We start from the raw sequence: 15863 nt of genomic DNA, 5'->3' as shown, positions 1-15863 counted from the left end.
AGGGCCTGTCCCCTTTCTTTGCTCTGGAGCGAGTGCATAGGTTGCCAGAGCACCCGCTTCACCTGGGTGGGGCACCAGACTAACAGTTGTGCGCCTCCTCCATTTTCAGGATCATGATCACATCCTGAAATGTTCCCTGGCACATTTCAGGATGTGATCATGATCCTGAAAATGGTGAGTTGAAAATTGACAGCAATAAAGTTTAGAGGCACAGGGCCACGTTTATGAAAGCCAAGCATACGTTTCATCACTTGGGAATCAGATAAGCCATGTTGTACCCTGGCAGACTTCGAGTAGCCACTGCCCAAGGTACATACATTTTCTCTGACACCTCGACGGGCTGGAGCTACAACCACCAGCAGGTGGTGGCAACGTCCCTGAACTTGCCCCCATTCCAAGTGCTTACAAGACAGTACATCTACAGTATTCCATGTGCAGCAGGATCGTGAGGACGCAGTGGACGTGACTGCCAAGCTCGCAACACTGGACTCTTTGAAACTGTTGTCACCATTAAGGAAATATGCCGGATGAACAGACTCTGGCTTGGTGGTATGGTGGGGGAGCTGGAGGAGGGTTTCAGGGGTGAACCTGTCTTCCCTATTCAGACTATATACATGGCGGGCTGCCAGATGGGTGCATGCAATGAGGATGCACGTTCAATGCTGGGTATCTGGTTGGATGGTTAGTTGAGCTACTGGAATTCTCCCACTCTTGTTGGGAGTGTGTCTCATTCCTGTTTCAAAAACAATGCGAAATAGGTTGTTTCTGTGGCCTAGTGGTGTTTTTTTGTGTGTTTTTCGTTGGTTGGGTGATGTTCCCTTGCTATCCTGGGGTGGGGATGTTGGGGTGTTTGTTTTTGGGATCATGCGGTTGTCTGCCTCCCCTCTAGTTTCTGCTGTTGTCATACCTCTGCATCAGGTGGGTGGTGGTGCCTTTGGTCCCTGAGGACTAACTATGGGGAGTAGCATTGATAATGCAATTATCTCCTAAAGTGTGCGCAGCTTGAATATGACTAAGTGCTACAAAGTCCTGGCATATTTAAGTGGTGGGGTTCCATCTAGCGTTACTGCAGTAAACTCAATTAACTGCACAGGTGGGAGTGGCCCTATGTAAATGGTGGTGAGGCCATGGCATCTATAGTACTTTCTCGGCCTCTGCTAGGGGGACACTCATCTGGGTGGAACAGGCATTGCCTGTCAGGTCACTGGTGAGAAAGTGGATGTGGAGGGGAAGGTACTCTATTGTGGCGAGCCAATTGGGGGGTCGGGATATCTCCATTGTCAATATGATTGCCCCTAAAATAGACCAGGCTGTGTTCTTTGACGCGTTGTCCCATATGTTAGCTCCCCTAATTCCCCAGACCCTTATCATCTGAGTCGACTTTAATTGTGTAGTCAAAGAAGACTGGAACTTTTCCGACTGGCAGCAATACTGGGGCTGATAGATAATGACGCCATCTCCATCACGCTGCATGTTTGTCTAGAACCTTTCCTCTGCTCTCCCAATATGCTAGGTGAATTCTCAGGTTTGGAGTACTTGTCTACGACCATCTCTGATTATAACCCCCTTCTTTTATCCCTGCAATGGGGCGGCACGCGTACTTGTATCCCTAGCTGGCAGCTCAAGGCCATCAGTTTGGAAGACCCAGCTTATTGGGAAACCGTTCGGGAGGAGATCAAACATTACTTTGCAGAAAATACAGGCTTGCCGTCTTTGGCGCTTGAGGAATGGGAGGCCTTTAAGGTCATCATCAGGGACCACTCTATATGGGAGTCAGTTGGTGCCCACCAGATCCTACTGTTGGAGATCGCTTCACATGAATAATCGCTCTGACCGTTAGAGCGACAATGGCTTGAGTGCCTGGACCTCCAGCAGGCCTTGAGATGGTGGCAGAACATTTGGAGTGTCTCTGCTGTTTTGACTACTGGAAATATATGATTTGCGCACATGATGAGAGGGATAAGACTGGTTCACTACTGATATGGCTGGCCAACCCTGCCAGAATCCTAAATTAGATACGCCTGCACAGGATTGGCTCCACAGGCAGGATGACATTAATCGTGCCTTTTCCATTTACTATGCCAAGCTATATATGCCAGCGATGGCAGGATTCAGGGACCCTATCGTCAGACTTGTCTGGAGAACGTGCAGCTGTGCCACCTCCTGTGAGAGGATGCTGAAGACTTGAGTAGAGAGATTTTGGTGGAGGAGATTGGAGTGGAAATGGCTCAGGACAAGGTTCCTGGGATGGATGGGCTCCCGTGGCATTTTATAGGGCCTAAATTGACACTCTTACACCCGCCTGGCTACCTTGTTCCAGGAGGCTTTAGAGACTCGGTGCTTCTCCCTCACTTTACGAGGCCCTTATTATCTCCCTACTTAAACCTGGGAAGCTGGTCACTGATGTGACCGCGTATATACCGTTATCAGTGTTAAATGTTGTTTACAAGATCCTCAGTGGCATCTTGGCTCAGCGATTGCTGCCTCATATGCTGGGTTGATCCACACGGACCCATCTGGGTTCATCCTTGGCCGTAATATATCTGCCAACATCCATAGATGCTGGCTAGCCTGACGGAGGGTCCCCTACTCCTCAGTACGCTCACTGTATGTTTGTTGACATTGAAAGGGCTTTTGGTAGTCAAAACTGGGACTACCTTTGAGCCTTCATGCTCCAGATGGGGTTGGGGCATCTTTTAGTGGAGTGGACTAGCTTGCTTTATGTGTCTCCTACTCCGTGAATCTACATGGGATGGGCTATCTCGGAGCAATATAAAGTGGAGACGGGTACTCGGCAGGGTTGCCCGCTGTCCCCGCTGTTCTTCGCTATTGCAGTGAAGCCGCTGGTATGCAGGTCTCGTACGGGCGTGCTGTACGCTGGCATTTAGTTTCGTGGAGTTACTTATTATATTTCCCTGTATGCAGATTGTATGGTTCTCTTACTCTGGGACAGTGCACCTGCTAAACGAGTTCAGGAAGGCTCCTGGCCTGCATGTCAACTGACTCAAGACCAGCTCAATCTCAGCCAGAGCAGACCTGAAGGGAGCCCCCGAATGTGTACAGCATGTGCTGAGAACAGGGAGTGGTGCAGTACCTGGTGATGTGCGAATATTGCATTGCCACTGAACTATTAGAGGGTAATGTGGGAGCAGCGATGGTGGTATTTCGTGGTACTGCTGGATTCTAGCAGTCTTTTCTGATCTCAGTGGTGGCCCGCTTAGTGATAGCTAAAATGGTCACCTAGCCCTGCCTGGACAGTTTCTTTACTCTACTTCCAGTGCTTTTACCTCGGGTGCGTTTTGGGAACTGGACACAATTCTGATTGACCTCACTTGGAGCAGGGGACGCCGGTGAGTGGCACTGGCTAAACTGCACCATGCATCAGTGGACGGGAGGATGAGTGCCCCTGGCTTTGACTCTTATTACCTGGTGTCCTAGCTGCAGTGGTGTATGGGGTGGCTTCGGAGGCTGGTCCGAGCGGAGGCGCCGTGCCTTCCGGATGTGCCTGACTGAGCCATACTCTGGACTCTATTACCTGACCCAAAAAGGACACCTACTGCAGGTTTGCAGGACCTAAGAGTACTGTGGCACTGTTGGCTCTGGGCGCTCTGCCAGAGGCAGACACGTGCTCCCTATTTCCTGGAGCTGTCACTTCGGGCACTGCCTCCTCGAGTCAGAGGTATTGAGCATGGTTGCCTGCAAGACTGGATGGCAGCAGGCATAGATACAGTGGGTGCACTTTATGCAGACTGAGTGTTGCACACCTTTGAGAACCTCTGGAAGGACTTCGACTTCCCAGAAAGCATGGGCGGAAAATCCGTTCCGCTCGCGGATTTTGCGGATTTTCGGTAAATTCGCAATCCGCGAACGCTCGCGAATTTACCGAAAATCCGCAAATTCGCACGCAGCTGATTTTTTTTTCTTGGTGATACAATTTTGCGGCGTGCGGTGTAAGTTCGCAATTGCGAACATGTAGGTGCGGCGGGCAGCAACAATCTCGCACTCGCGAAATTACAAAAATTGCAATTCTGCACAAGAAATCTACTAGCAAGCAGCATAGACCTTCTGAAAATGATGATTTTTATCAGAATAACTCCTCAGGTTGACATTTGCCTGCACTTTTTTGGATTTGAGGCCTTTTGATTTTCTTTGGATAACTTTTGGATTAGAAATCAACTTTCTCATATAAGCTTGTTTGGGGCATTACAGTTGCTGTAATGCTGTTCTGCAGAAAAACGAGTTTTGCAAAAGTGAAAGCATTCAGCAGGTTCAAAAGTTCAAACTCATCATTAGTAACCAAGGGCCCCTCCAGAGTTCAGTTGCTAGTTGCAACAATTGTATGACCCTGCTCTGACCCTCACAGCAGGCTCATAGAATAGCTACAAGTAGGCCACAAAGGTCCTGGAAAAAAAATTGCACTGCAACAGAAAGCAAATTACAGATAAGGAAGCAGGTGCCAGACTGGAATTTTAAAACAGTGACACATTAATAAATCAACCCCAAATTAATTCATGTCAGTTGAAGCAGGCAGGTGTGCTTGCTTTTCCCCCCATAATCTACAGTGATGATGAACCAGAGGGTGGCATTGATGTACCAGAGGGTGGCATGGGTGAAACAGAGGGTGGCAGGGGTGAAACAGAGGGTGCTGGGAACCTGTGATGATGAACCAGACGTAGAAACAACATAATCGTGACCGTTGCGAGCCGACATGTAAGTTCGCAATTGCGAACTGGTACAAAACCCTCTCGAACTGGCAGAAATCCTTGCGAACTGGCAGAAATCCTTGCGAACACAAAAAAAAATCCGCATATTCGCGAGAATTCGCGGATTTTGCGGATTGCGAGTTCGCTAATTCACTAAATTTGCGAACCCCAGATTCGCAAAATTCGCCCATGCTTACTTCCCAGCTGCTCCATGTGGCTATGACTGTGGGGGTGCAACGATTTTGATAACAGCAGGATTCTGAACCCCAGCACATTGTTCCAGTCAATTTCTTTGTGGCGCTACTGCCACTTGGCGGCTGGTGACGGGGCTATATGGGGCACTACGATTTACCTGGTATTACTTCTCGCTCACTTCAGTGAGAGTTGGAAGGCTGATTTTGGGTCTCCCTTGACAGATGGTGACTGGCTGAAAATGTGGGAGGCTGCTCCAGGAGTCCCGTAATGCCCGTTTCAAACTCATTCACTATTACATTCTCCATCAGGCATATCTTAACCACCAAAAACGTAATGCTTACTTCCAGCTTATAATACATGAATGTTCTCTGTGCCATACGGAAGACGGTGGCCTAATCTACACTGTTTGGAACTGTGTCCACCTGACCTCTTATTGGTCCGAGGTGCAGCACTCACTGGACGAGATGACGGAGTGCACACTGGACCTCTCCCTAAACTGTGCATATTGGGCATCTTTCCCAGGCTAAATATATAGGAAAATCCAGGTAGAATTTCATGTTGGAGTGTGCCATGTCTCTGTGGTAAGGAGAATATCTAAGTTATTATGGGTTATCCATTGGAGTAACCAGGCACACTACAAGTTGTATACTAATAACATCAGGTCAGCCGTGCCAGAGCATTGATAATGATCAGATTCTTAGCAGGGTCTAGGTAACTATAGGGGTGATGACTGGAGAATAGTGGTAGGATAGGTAAGAAGGGGAAGAAGACACACCAAGACCGATCTACTCTGTAGCTAGAAGAGTATGGCACATAGCCCTACCAGGCACATAGAAGGAGTTGCAGTAAGAGCTGCCAGTTGCAGCTTTCCTCCAGTGCCCTGGGTGTATATTGGCTGTATGCTTTAGTAGGGTGACACAAGAGGAAAGAGTAGGAAGGCTTCAACAGTTAAAGTCACAATGGACTCCTCCAATTCACAAAACATCACTGCAAAGTTGTTCCCAGAGTGTAAGAGCGGGGGCACCTTAGATGCAGGATGTTGCTGAAGTGACACACTCAGGCCACAAGTAGCTCAAAATGGCATTTTCAACAGTCATCTCATCCAATGAACTAACCTTGATAATACTTTCAAAGGATTCCCAAGTGACTTACAGGGGAGATCAGCTGACCCCTTAACAAATGAAGGAAGGGTTGAACAGAAATTGTATGGAACACTGTGTATCTTCACTGTATCATCCTGAAATGAATACAATAGTAGAGAGGCTCAGCTGCAACATTAAAGATGTAATCGCTCATGCAGGGAGCTGGTCTGGGGCTGTTGTAAGGCTGAAATAATAGGCAATCATGGCTTTGCACTGCATGTCACTACAGACATTGCATTTGAAGTGGGCTTTGGGGATGGTAGTGAAGAAACCGGGCAACCGTTGGGCACAATTGTTCGGTTTTTATACATTCACAAAGGTAAAGTAGCAGTGCTGCAAGAGGCAGCCATGAATGTCTTTTACCATGTGAATCCAGGTGGTTACTTATAGGGGCTTATTCAGACATGGAGAACTTGTTTTAGATCCGAATCTTTCCCTCAATGAATGATAGCTGAGTGTGTGTGCATTGTGGCCTTTACACATTTGGAATAGAAGAAGCTTAGGGCAGGAGAGGAAAAAAGGGCTCATCTGCTCACCGAAGGAGAGGAACCAGAGAAAGTATTTTTGCTCAGGGAAAACGAGGAAGAATTTCCCTTTCTTATCAAGGAACGAGATGAAACCTGCACAGCTCAACACACAGGAAAAATGCATAACAGATCAGAGGTTCTTTAATAGACTTAGAAAGGATATGGGCTTTTAAATGGACTTGTCTCTTCTTGAATAATTTTACTGATCTATCACCCTCAGTTCACCTGTAAACACTTTAAATTAAATTTGATATATATTTATTTAATTATGTATTTGCAACGGTTTGTTAAAAAGAAGTGTAGGCCCCGTTGAGTTGCACGACATGCCAGCTCAAAGGGAGCACATACAGTTATTCCTCTGGCTTATTCATTAAACATTTTATGCAATCAATCATTGACAGGGCCTTGGGTTGAAGGCCACGGAAGTCAGAGGTAGTGGACCTGGAATTCACAAACATAATTTTGAATAGTGCACCAGGCCAGAGCTACTTGAAAAGCACCATTTCATGACGTATCTTGGGGTCTTGATGCCACAAAGCAAATCCAAATTATAAAAGCGCCAAATTGTTGACATGGGAATCTTTGTTTTGAGGAACATTCTGTTTGTGTGTCTTAGGCCATCCATGCGGAACTTTCCAAACTAGTGAAAAGGCAAAAAGGAATCCCAGAAACAGCTGGCATTGGCAGACCCAAGAGCAGAGCTCTATTGAAGATGAGAGGCGACCTCAACCCGCTGCTGCCACGCCGGAACAGCAACTGGAAGCAGGTAAGTGCCAACATTCTTCCGTCCACTTCATTCCTGTAACAGTGAGAAAGAGAAACATGAGAGCAAGGCAGAGAGAGAGAGAAAGAGGTAGAAAGAAAGAGAGTGTGAAGGACTGGCAGAAAAAGAGAGATAAGAAGAGAGAGCGAGAGATCGATGAGTGGGCTGGGGGGAGAAAGAGTAAGAGCTATACAGAACAAGCATTTGCAATGCAATAGGTCTCGGGTTAATTAAGTTAGAGGTATTGGCATTGCTAAATATTGCAACACCAACTGCAACAAAAGCTATTGGTGTTGCATTATTTAGCAATGCCAATAGCTCAAACTTTAATAATGCGACACCTATTGCATTGCAAATGCTTGGAATACTACCCCTATGTATACTACAAGATTGATTACAATTTGCTGGACTTCAAGTAACCCATTCCTTGTCCAGAACAGCCTGCGACGCTGATGTCCCAGCAGACACAAAGCTGCTGTACAGCACATTTTAACTCTCTAACCACGAGCTTGTATCTCATTCCCTGTACCCTGGTGCATTTGCAATAGTGACCCATCATTTTCTTTTTAGGAAAATATGTATGTATTTTTGGTCCCCCAGAGAACCCCTCAGCGACCTCGGGGCCAGTGAACTTGTCAATCGGGCTCTGTTTGGACGAACCTCCACCTCCCTTGTCTCTTGTCATGACTGGCACCGGTTCTGTTGGCACTGACCAGGACTGCATCAGATGGTCTGGATATGGATGAAGCGAGGGAGGGGGGCAAAGGAGGCCTGGACTCCTGTGACCCGACTTAGCCGCCGTATGGGAGTGGGCAATAGCAGGTGGGGGTATGGGAGAGAAGATGGGCACCCAATTACCTCCACGTGGGAACCCTAGTCAGACACGGGCCACGGTCACTGCTGTGCCACCAATGGACCACCAAGGAGCACCAGGATTCAGGATATTTGCCATGAAACGCTATGACCCAGAGCCACGGCCAGGAGTCCTGGAGGAGGTCCACAATGTGAGCTCCCCTTGAGCGGGGGGGGGGGGAAGGCTAAATCCCAAGGTCTGTTCCACCCTAGGTCGCAGGCTACTGTGAAGGTGGCAGCCAATGGCCCCCTAGATAGCGCACACACCGCTCAGCACCCCCTGTAGGCACAGCCCCGCGGCCCGACAAGACCGACAACTAATGTTATTAACAGCCCGCAGATAGGTGGGGAGAAAGACTGGCTGCAGCGCCTATCAGGATGAGTGGGCAACAACCTAGTGCCGGGCTCTAATCTCCTCCGATGGTGCTTGCATGACCTGGTCTGGCCACTGAAGCGAGGACTACCCCAGGCTCTCCGCTAGCCACACACTGCCCAGCTCCCTATCGTTACTGAGGGTGAGGCAGCCAGTAGGCACCACAGATAGTCCAGCGCCACCCGTCTCCAGCGGAATCCTCCCGCGCAACCCGACCGGCCGCCGACGCACACCCCCTGAGGATCTGGGGGGGGGGGCGGAATAATGGCACGGTGATCACCTCCTGCCCAGCAAAGACGCCTGTGGACTGCGTCACCGCTCGCCTGCAGACCTCAATAGCACCTCCACTGCACACCTCTTCGCGGGCCGATGTTACCGCCAATTTTCCCCCGATGTATGTGCAGGAAGGGGTGAGAAAGAGGGGAAGGAAAGGCACACGAGCTTCCAGACAGTGGATCAAGTGCTGGTAGGAAGCGGGCCCCCACTCCCGTATTGCTTAAAAGTAGCAGCCATTAACAGACCAAACACAAAGAGAAATCGTTTTCCTCAGAGTCCAGCTCATAACCACTGGTGCTGGATGACTGCCTTGCAGTGTGCTGGCATTGTGGAGTCACTTTGCGAGAGATGGGATGGAGCCTTGCTGCTTTACTTTATGCTTCCTACCGATTACGAAATCATTGTACTCAGCTTATGTGAACACGTTCTGTCACAGACTGACCAGGCGTCATTGCTGCTTCTTATTCCTGCTTTCCTTATCATTGAGTGAATGTAAATGGATCCGTATAATATGCACTTTATAATGTATTTGTGCAGGATCACTGGCATTGATAAAGCACATCATTAACATTGTAGTGATTTATTCACATTCAGTTGCCTAATTCAAAGGAGGTGACTGACTCAAACAGTTTACAAGGAAGAGACTGTGTGTGTTTTTAAAATGCAGGAACAAACCAGAGCTGCTCCAGCAACGGGAAGGAGGGGGCCGCTCAGCGAAGCTTTTATCAGCGCCGCGCGCCTCTCTGCAGACTCCCCCTGCAATCCAGAGAGGCGCGCGACGCGATCCGGACTGCCTTGCAATGCCGTGGAGACAAGACCTGGCCGCCCGCACAACGTTATCCTATGGGAAAACGCGGCGCGCGGACAGGTCTTGTCTCACTTCGTCGTCTTCAAACTGCTGAGACGCCGACAATAGTTCTCTGGCGAGAACGCGCTTTCAGCGCGTTTCTAGCCGAGACCGAAAAAAGAGAAAGAGGGTAATGGACTGAGGGGATTAGAGAGAGAGGGACAGACAGTGAGAGCGGTAGAAAGAAATAGAGGGACACACAGAGGAAGGGTGGTATGGAGAGAGAGAGAGAGTCGAAAAGAGAAGGAGGACTAGTGAGAGAGGTAAAAAGGAAAAAGAGGATGTGGGACTGCAAGAGAGAAAGACAGTGAAATAGAGGCAGAAGGAACGATAGAGGACGAGAGACAAATGGACGAAGAGTGATATGAAGAAAGAGTGAGAGTTGAAGAGAAAGAGGGGGAGCAACAGAGAGGTAAACAGAAGGAAAGAGAAAGAGGCTGAGGTACTGAAAGACAAGCGAAGAGAGAGAGGTTGAGAGGGAGAAATACGGAGAGAGAAAGAGTGATGGGACAGAGAGATATAGACAGAGAAATTGTTTGGACAAACCTTTACCACCTATGATCAATTTGAGTGCTAAAATCGTCCAATATTCTAGATTATTATGTGGACTTTTGCTATAAAAGATGACTTTGCGCAAGTCATAAAGTAGGCAAATGGTACTTTGTTTCTAACACTGGGGCCCAGATTCCAAGTTTTCCTTGTGCCTCATTTTAGATGAGCCCTCAAGAAGACAGTGCAGCTCAGTCCATGGGGAAACGGGAATCACAACGGTATGTCTGTATTTGTCAATTTAATCTCGGAGCAGAGGTGTCTACTGATCTTGATTGTGCATTTAAATTCTACTTAGATGCAAAACAGACTTTGCATGGGGGCATGGGCAAGATGGCAGAAGAGTGAGACACACTCCGCGCTAATAGCGCCATCCAGCACTCATCTAGTTGAATTCACCTCTGGAAATCACCTCTGGACACTTCCCCGGGTGCCTGGAGACACCAAAATTTGAAATTGGTCATAGTCCTGGGCCAACCGGAGCTCTCTGTGCAGTGACCATGTGTGACTACTGGGTGGCTCTGCTCTTTTAGCCTAGAGGAAGAGTTTTTTCTACTCGGACACCTTTTCTACTGGAGCTTTGCCACTAGATTCCCAGCAACCGATGTCTGCTCTTGGTGGGACAATGACCAGAGGCTACAGGCATGGTTGACCGCATCCCTTTGCAGCGGTGAGATGGTCTAGGACAGGGTTCAGCGTGGGCTCCATCAGCTAACCAGCTGCAAAGAAGGGGGCTGCTACGAATAACCTCCATACACAATGGTGATGCCGGGCCTGCCATGACCCCGGCGAGGCACTGATGAAGGCATTGTGAAAAAAGCCAGTGGATGCCCACAAAGCAGAGAAAGGCAAGCCGTAGATGTGGCATTTTGGCTCCTCCTAGAGCTGACTCCCAGTTAGGGATCGCCGACACAATATCATGGTAAATAATATCCTTGACAAAAATATCATGTCAAAAATATAGTTTACTACAATATATTGCTCCTATACTTATGAAGGAAAGGTCAAAAATATTGATGGCGGGGGAATAGTGTTGTCACTAAAATCGTCCAAACATAGACAAAATTATTGAGTTTTTAATATAAATAGAATTTAAAGTAGTAAATATTTAATATTTTAATATATAAATGTAATACAATGTAAATGAAATATATTCCATTACAATTTAATCTTCTGCATAAAATGTATACATATACAAACACACAAACACGTGTTTGTATTTATATTATATAAATATGTGTATATATATGTAGTGTAACATAACTAATACAAATATTTATTTTACATTATATAATTTTTATATTTTTTTATGTATTACTATGTATATATCATGTGATCAAGCCACTCCGGTGGTGAAACGCGTTATGGCGGACTTATGAAAAAATAAACGCTACTTGCTTTTTGCACATACCCTGGGCTCGTGTCTGCTTTCTTGGTGCTGGCTGGAAACTCGTTGCTGCACCCGATCTTTGCAAGCAGTCTTTTGGATATATATATATATATAATTATTTTAAAAAAATCTCCTTGACCTTGCTCCCAGGCAGGTCGCTCCCCACGCTACTGCGCTGCCCTTTTCAGTATCTGCCCATTCTCTGCTGCTGCAATGTGGTTAATTGGATTGTGACTGTAATTGTACCTGTCTGCTGTGCTGTGCTTTTACTTTAACTTCTTCTTCCCCCTTGTTATTCTTATTTCCACTGTGCCCTGTGCCCTGTCTCTGCCTCCTGTTTTCCCCCGCCATCCTCCCCCGCTCTTTCCCGCCCTTGCATCCCTGCGGCCCGCCCCCCTTACTGCCCATTCGCTGCCCCGCTACCGCCTCCCAGCTACTCCTCCCTTCCACCTCCCCTTATATGGAGGCCTCGCAGTGGTGAAGGGGTGACCCTTGACCCTGCTCCCAGGCAGGTCGCTCCCCACGCTACTGCGCTGCCCTTGTCAGTATATGCCCATTCTCTGCTGCTGCATTGTGATTAATTGGATTGTAACTGTAATTGTACCTGTCTGCTGTGCTGTACTTTTACTTTAACTTCTTCTTCCCCCTTGTTATTCTTATTTCCACTGCGCCCTGTGCCCTGTGCCCTGTCTCTGCTTCCTGTTTTCCCCCGCCGCCCTCACCCGCTCTTTCCCGCCGATCTTTCCCGCCGCTGTGTCCCTGCAGCCCCACCCCCGCTGCCCAGTCACTGCCCCGCTCCTGCCTCCCATTTGCTCCTCCCTCCCACCTCCCCTTATACGGAGACCTGGCTGAACCCCTCCTCGGCACTTGACAATGCCATAGCCATCCTGGAAGGCTGTAAGATCATCCGCAGGGACCGCACCAATGGAGTAGGAGGAGGAATCGCCATCGTCCAGAGGAACACTCTCAAAGTCTCAACAAACACAGATGACACCCTCAGCACCGCCGTACACCTGCACTTCCAGATTCACACCGACCCCAACACCACCCTCAGAGAAACCCTCATCTACAGACCCCCCCGTACCCCGAGCACAGTTCAGCGACTCCATCACCGACCTCGTCAGCACTCACACCCTCACCTCCAAGGACTACATCCTCCTCGGGGACCTGAACTTCCACCTTGAGAACAACAACAACACCAACTCCACCTCCCTGATCGACAACCTCGCCAACTTCGGACTCACACAACTCGTCACTACACCCACCCTCTCAGCCGGCAACACGCTTGACCCCCATCTTCTCCGCAAGCTGCCACGTCTCCTTCAATCACACCACCGAGCTCCACTGGACCGATTACCGCTGCATCCACTTCACCTTCCGGAAACCCACCACAGACAACCGCACCCAACAGATGCAACGCTGCTGCTGGAGCAAAGTCACCGAAGACTAGCTCGCCCGCAGACTCGACCAACTCCGACACCGCCGCTCGCAACCTCAGACCGTGGATCAACGAATGTGCCAACTCCCTTGCCCCGCCCAAGAAGCCCTCCAACACCCACACCAGCAAGAAAGCCAGCTGGTTCACCGAAGACCTCCAGACCTCTAAGCGAACCTGCCCAAAAACTCGAAAAAACTGGATCCATGAACGAATTCCGAAAAGCTTCACAGCCCACAAGAACGCCACCCGCAGACACCACCTCGTCAGATCCGCCAAAAGGACCTCCTTTAAAGACCGCCTAGACAACAACGCACACAACAGCAAAGAGCTCTTCAACATCGTGAAAGAACTCTCCAACCCCAGCTCCAACACCAATGACATCCCACCCTCACAAGACCTGTGCGACTCACTGGCCACCTTCTTCCATCGCAAGATCGCAGACATCCACGACAGCTTCAACGTCACCCCGGCAACCAAGGAGACCTAGCTCCCACAACCACCACTTGCACCAACCGCCTGCTCGCCTGGACCATCATCAACGACAACGACACCATCAAGTTCATGAACCCCGTCCACTCTCCGTATCCCCGGAAGACCCCTGCCCACACAACATCTTCAACAAAGCCAGCAGCACCATCGCACCCCACCTCCAGAAAACCATCAACATCTCCTTCAAGACAGTGACCTTCCCGGAGAGCTGGAAGCACGCAGAGGTCAACGCCTTACTCAAGAAACCCATGGTGGACCCCAAGGACCTCAAGAACTTCCGACCAATCGCCCTGCTCCCGTTCCTGGCAAAGGTCATCGAAAAGGCAGTTAACAAACAACTGACCAGCTTCCTCAAGGAGAACAGCATCCTGGACCCGTCCCAGTCCGGGTTCTGCTGCAACCTTAGCACCGAAACTGCCCTCATCGCCTCCACCGATGACATCAGGACCCTGCTAGACAACGGAGAAACCACGGCCCTCATCCTCCTGGACCTGTCAGCCGCCTTCGACACGGTCTGCCACCGCACACTACGAACACGCCTTTCGGACGCCGGAATCCAAGAGAAGGCCCTGAACTGGACCTCCTCCTTCCTCTCTGGCAGAACACAGTGCGTCCGTCTTCCCCCCTTCTGCTCCAAAGCTACCGGGATCATCTGCGACGTACCCCAAGGCTCATCCCTCAGCCCAACGCTGTTCAACGTTTACATGGCACCGCTCACCCAAGTTGCACAACGGCTCAACCTCAACATCATCTCCTATGCCGACGACACCCAGCTGTTCCTCTCCCTTACCAAGGACCCCCACATTGCCAAAACCACAAAGGAATGAAGGCAGTCGCCGACTGGATGAGGAAGAGACAAATAAAGCTGAACTCGGACAAGACGGAGGTCCTTATCCTCGGATTCACCCCTTCGACCTGGGATTCGTCCGTGGAGAAGTGTGGCTCACTGGTTAGAGCGGCAGACCCTGATGCAGAGATCCGACCCGGGTTCAATTCCCGTCGCGGCAGGGCCTTGGGCTCAATGTCCGCGGACCCGATAATTCTCGCCACTGTGCCTACTCTAATCATGGGTCCCACTCTGCAACACTGGGCAATAGCTTGCTTAATCTCCACACCGGCCCTAATCACTAAGGATGCCTAGCTTCACCTTGGGGTGCCCAGGAGTGGGCGCCTCACAGGTACAGGCCAGGATGGGTTCCTCAGCGGTACAGCGCGGGGACACACTGGCTAGTGTAACTAGGCGCTTAATAAGCTCAGTTACTACTACTACTACATGACTCCTGGTAGCTGACCGCACTGGGAATAGCCCCAACACCCACCGACCATGCACGAAACCTAGGGGTCATCCTCGACTCTACCCTCTCCATGACGAAGCAGGTCAACGCTGTCTCCTCCTCCTGCTTCAACACCCTCCGCATGCTTCGCAGGATCTTCAAGTGGATCCCCACCGAAACGAGAAGGAAGGTCACCCAGGCCGTCATCAGCAGAAGACTGGACTACAGAAACGCACTCTACGCAGGAGCCCCGGCCAAACTCCTGAAACGGTTCCAACGCGTCCAGAACGCCTCCACCGCCTGATCCTCAACTTCCGGCACCGCAGCCACATCACACCCCACCTGAGAGACGTGCACTGGCTCCCCGTAAACAAGAGGATAACCTTCAAACTCCTCACCCGCGCACACAAGGCACTCCACAGCACTGGACCAGCGAACCTCAACAGCCGACTCAGCCTCTACACCCCCGCCCGCGAGCTCCGCAGACTGTGCCCTTGCCGCCGTCCCCCGCATCCAAAAGGTGACCACCGGCAGCAGCTCATTCTCCCACCTCGCATCCAAGACAATGAACACCCTCCCCATCCGCCTACAGCAGACCTTCTGACCTTTCAGCCCCCGCGCCTTGAGACCCTCATGGGTATGTAATGCGCTTTAAAAATGCAATGGTTGATTGATTGATTGATTGAATTTTTAAATATTTTAAATGTATATATGTATATTTTAAATGTATATATAAATATGCATGTGTGTGTGTATATTTATATATTACATACATACACAATAGAATCATAAAAATATAAAGAGTTGAATAAGAAAAAATATATTAAGTAAAATAGGCAATACGTAAAACATTAAAAAATAAAAAAATAAACATTTACAAAAAAGATTATAAAAATTAACATATATTATTAAATAAAAACAAATAATATAAAATATAAAAAAAGTTAAAAAATCTATGTTACCTATATTATGAAAACTATTGGAGTCTAAGAATATTAAATATATTATTTCCCACTCTAGTTTATCCAACATTAGGGAAAGTGTT

General features: G+C 49.0%; 1 protein-coding gene across 1 annotated transcript in view; it reads left to right on the top strand.

Moving 5' to 3' along the window:
• The window catches only part of LOC147663309 (peptidyl-prolyl cis-trans isomerase FKBP8-like), a 155903-nt gene that overhangs the window by 120131 nt on the left and 19909 nt on the right, over positions 1-15863 (top strand). The window contains exon 2 of the mRNA XM_086950539.1: positions 7184-7333. Coding sequence (XP_086806665.1) covers positions 7184-7333 — 150 coding nt within the window. The remainder of the gene's footprint in view (positions 1-7183; positions 7334-15863) is intronic.

The sequence above is a fragment of the Lissotriton vulgaris genome, unplaced genomic scaffold (genome assembly GCF_964263255.1).
Source record: "Lissotriton vulgaris unplaced genomic scaffold, aLisVul1.2 SCAFFOLD_1097, whole genome shotgun sequence".
Classification (NCBI taxonomy): Eukaryota; Metazoa; Chordata; class Amphibia; order Caudata; family Salamandridae; genus Lissotriton; species Lissotriton vulgaris.
The sequence above is the reverse complement of the archived record's forward strand: the minus strand, read 5'-3'. Positions and strand labels throughout refer to the sequence as shown.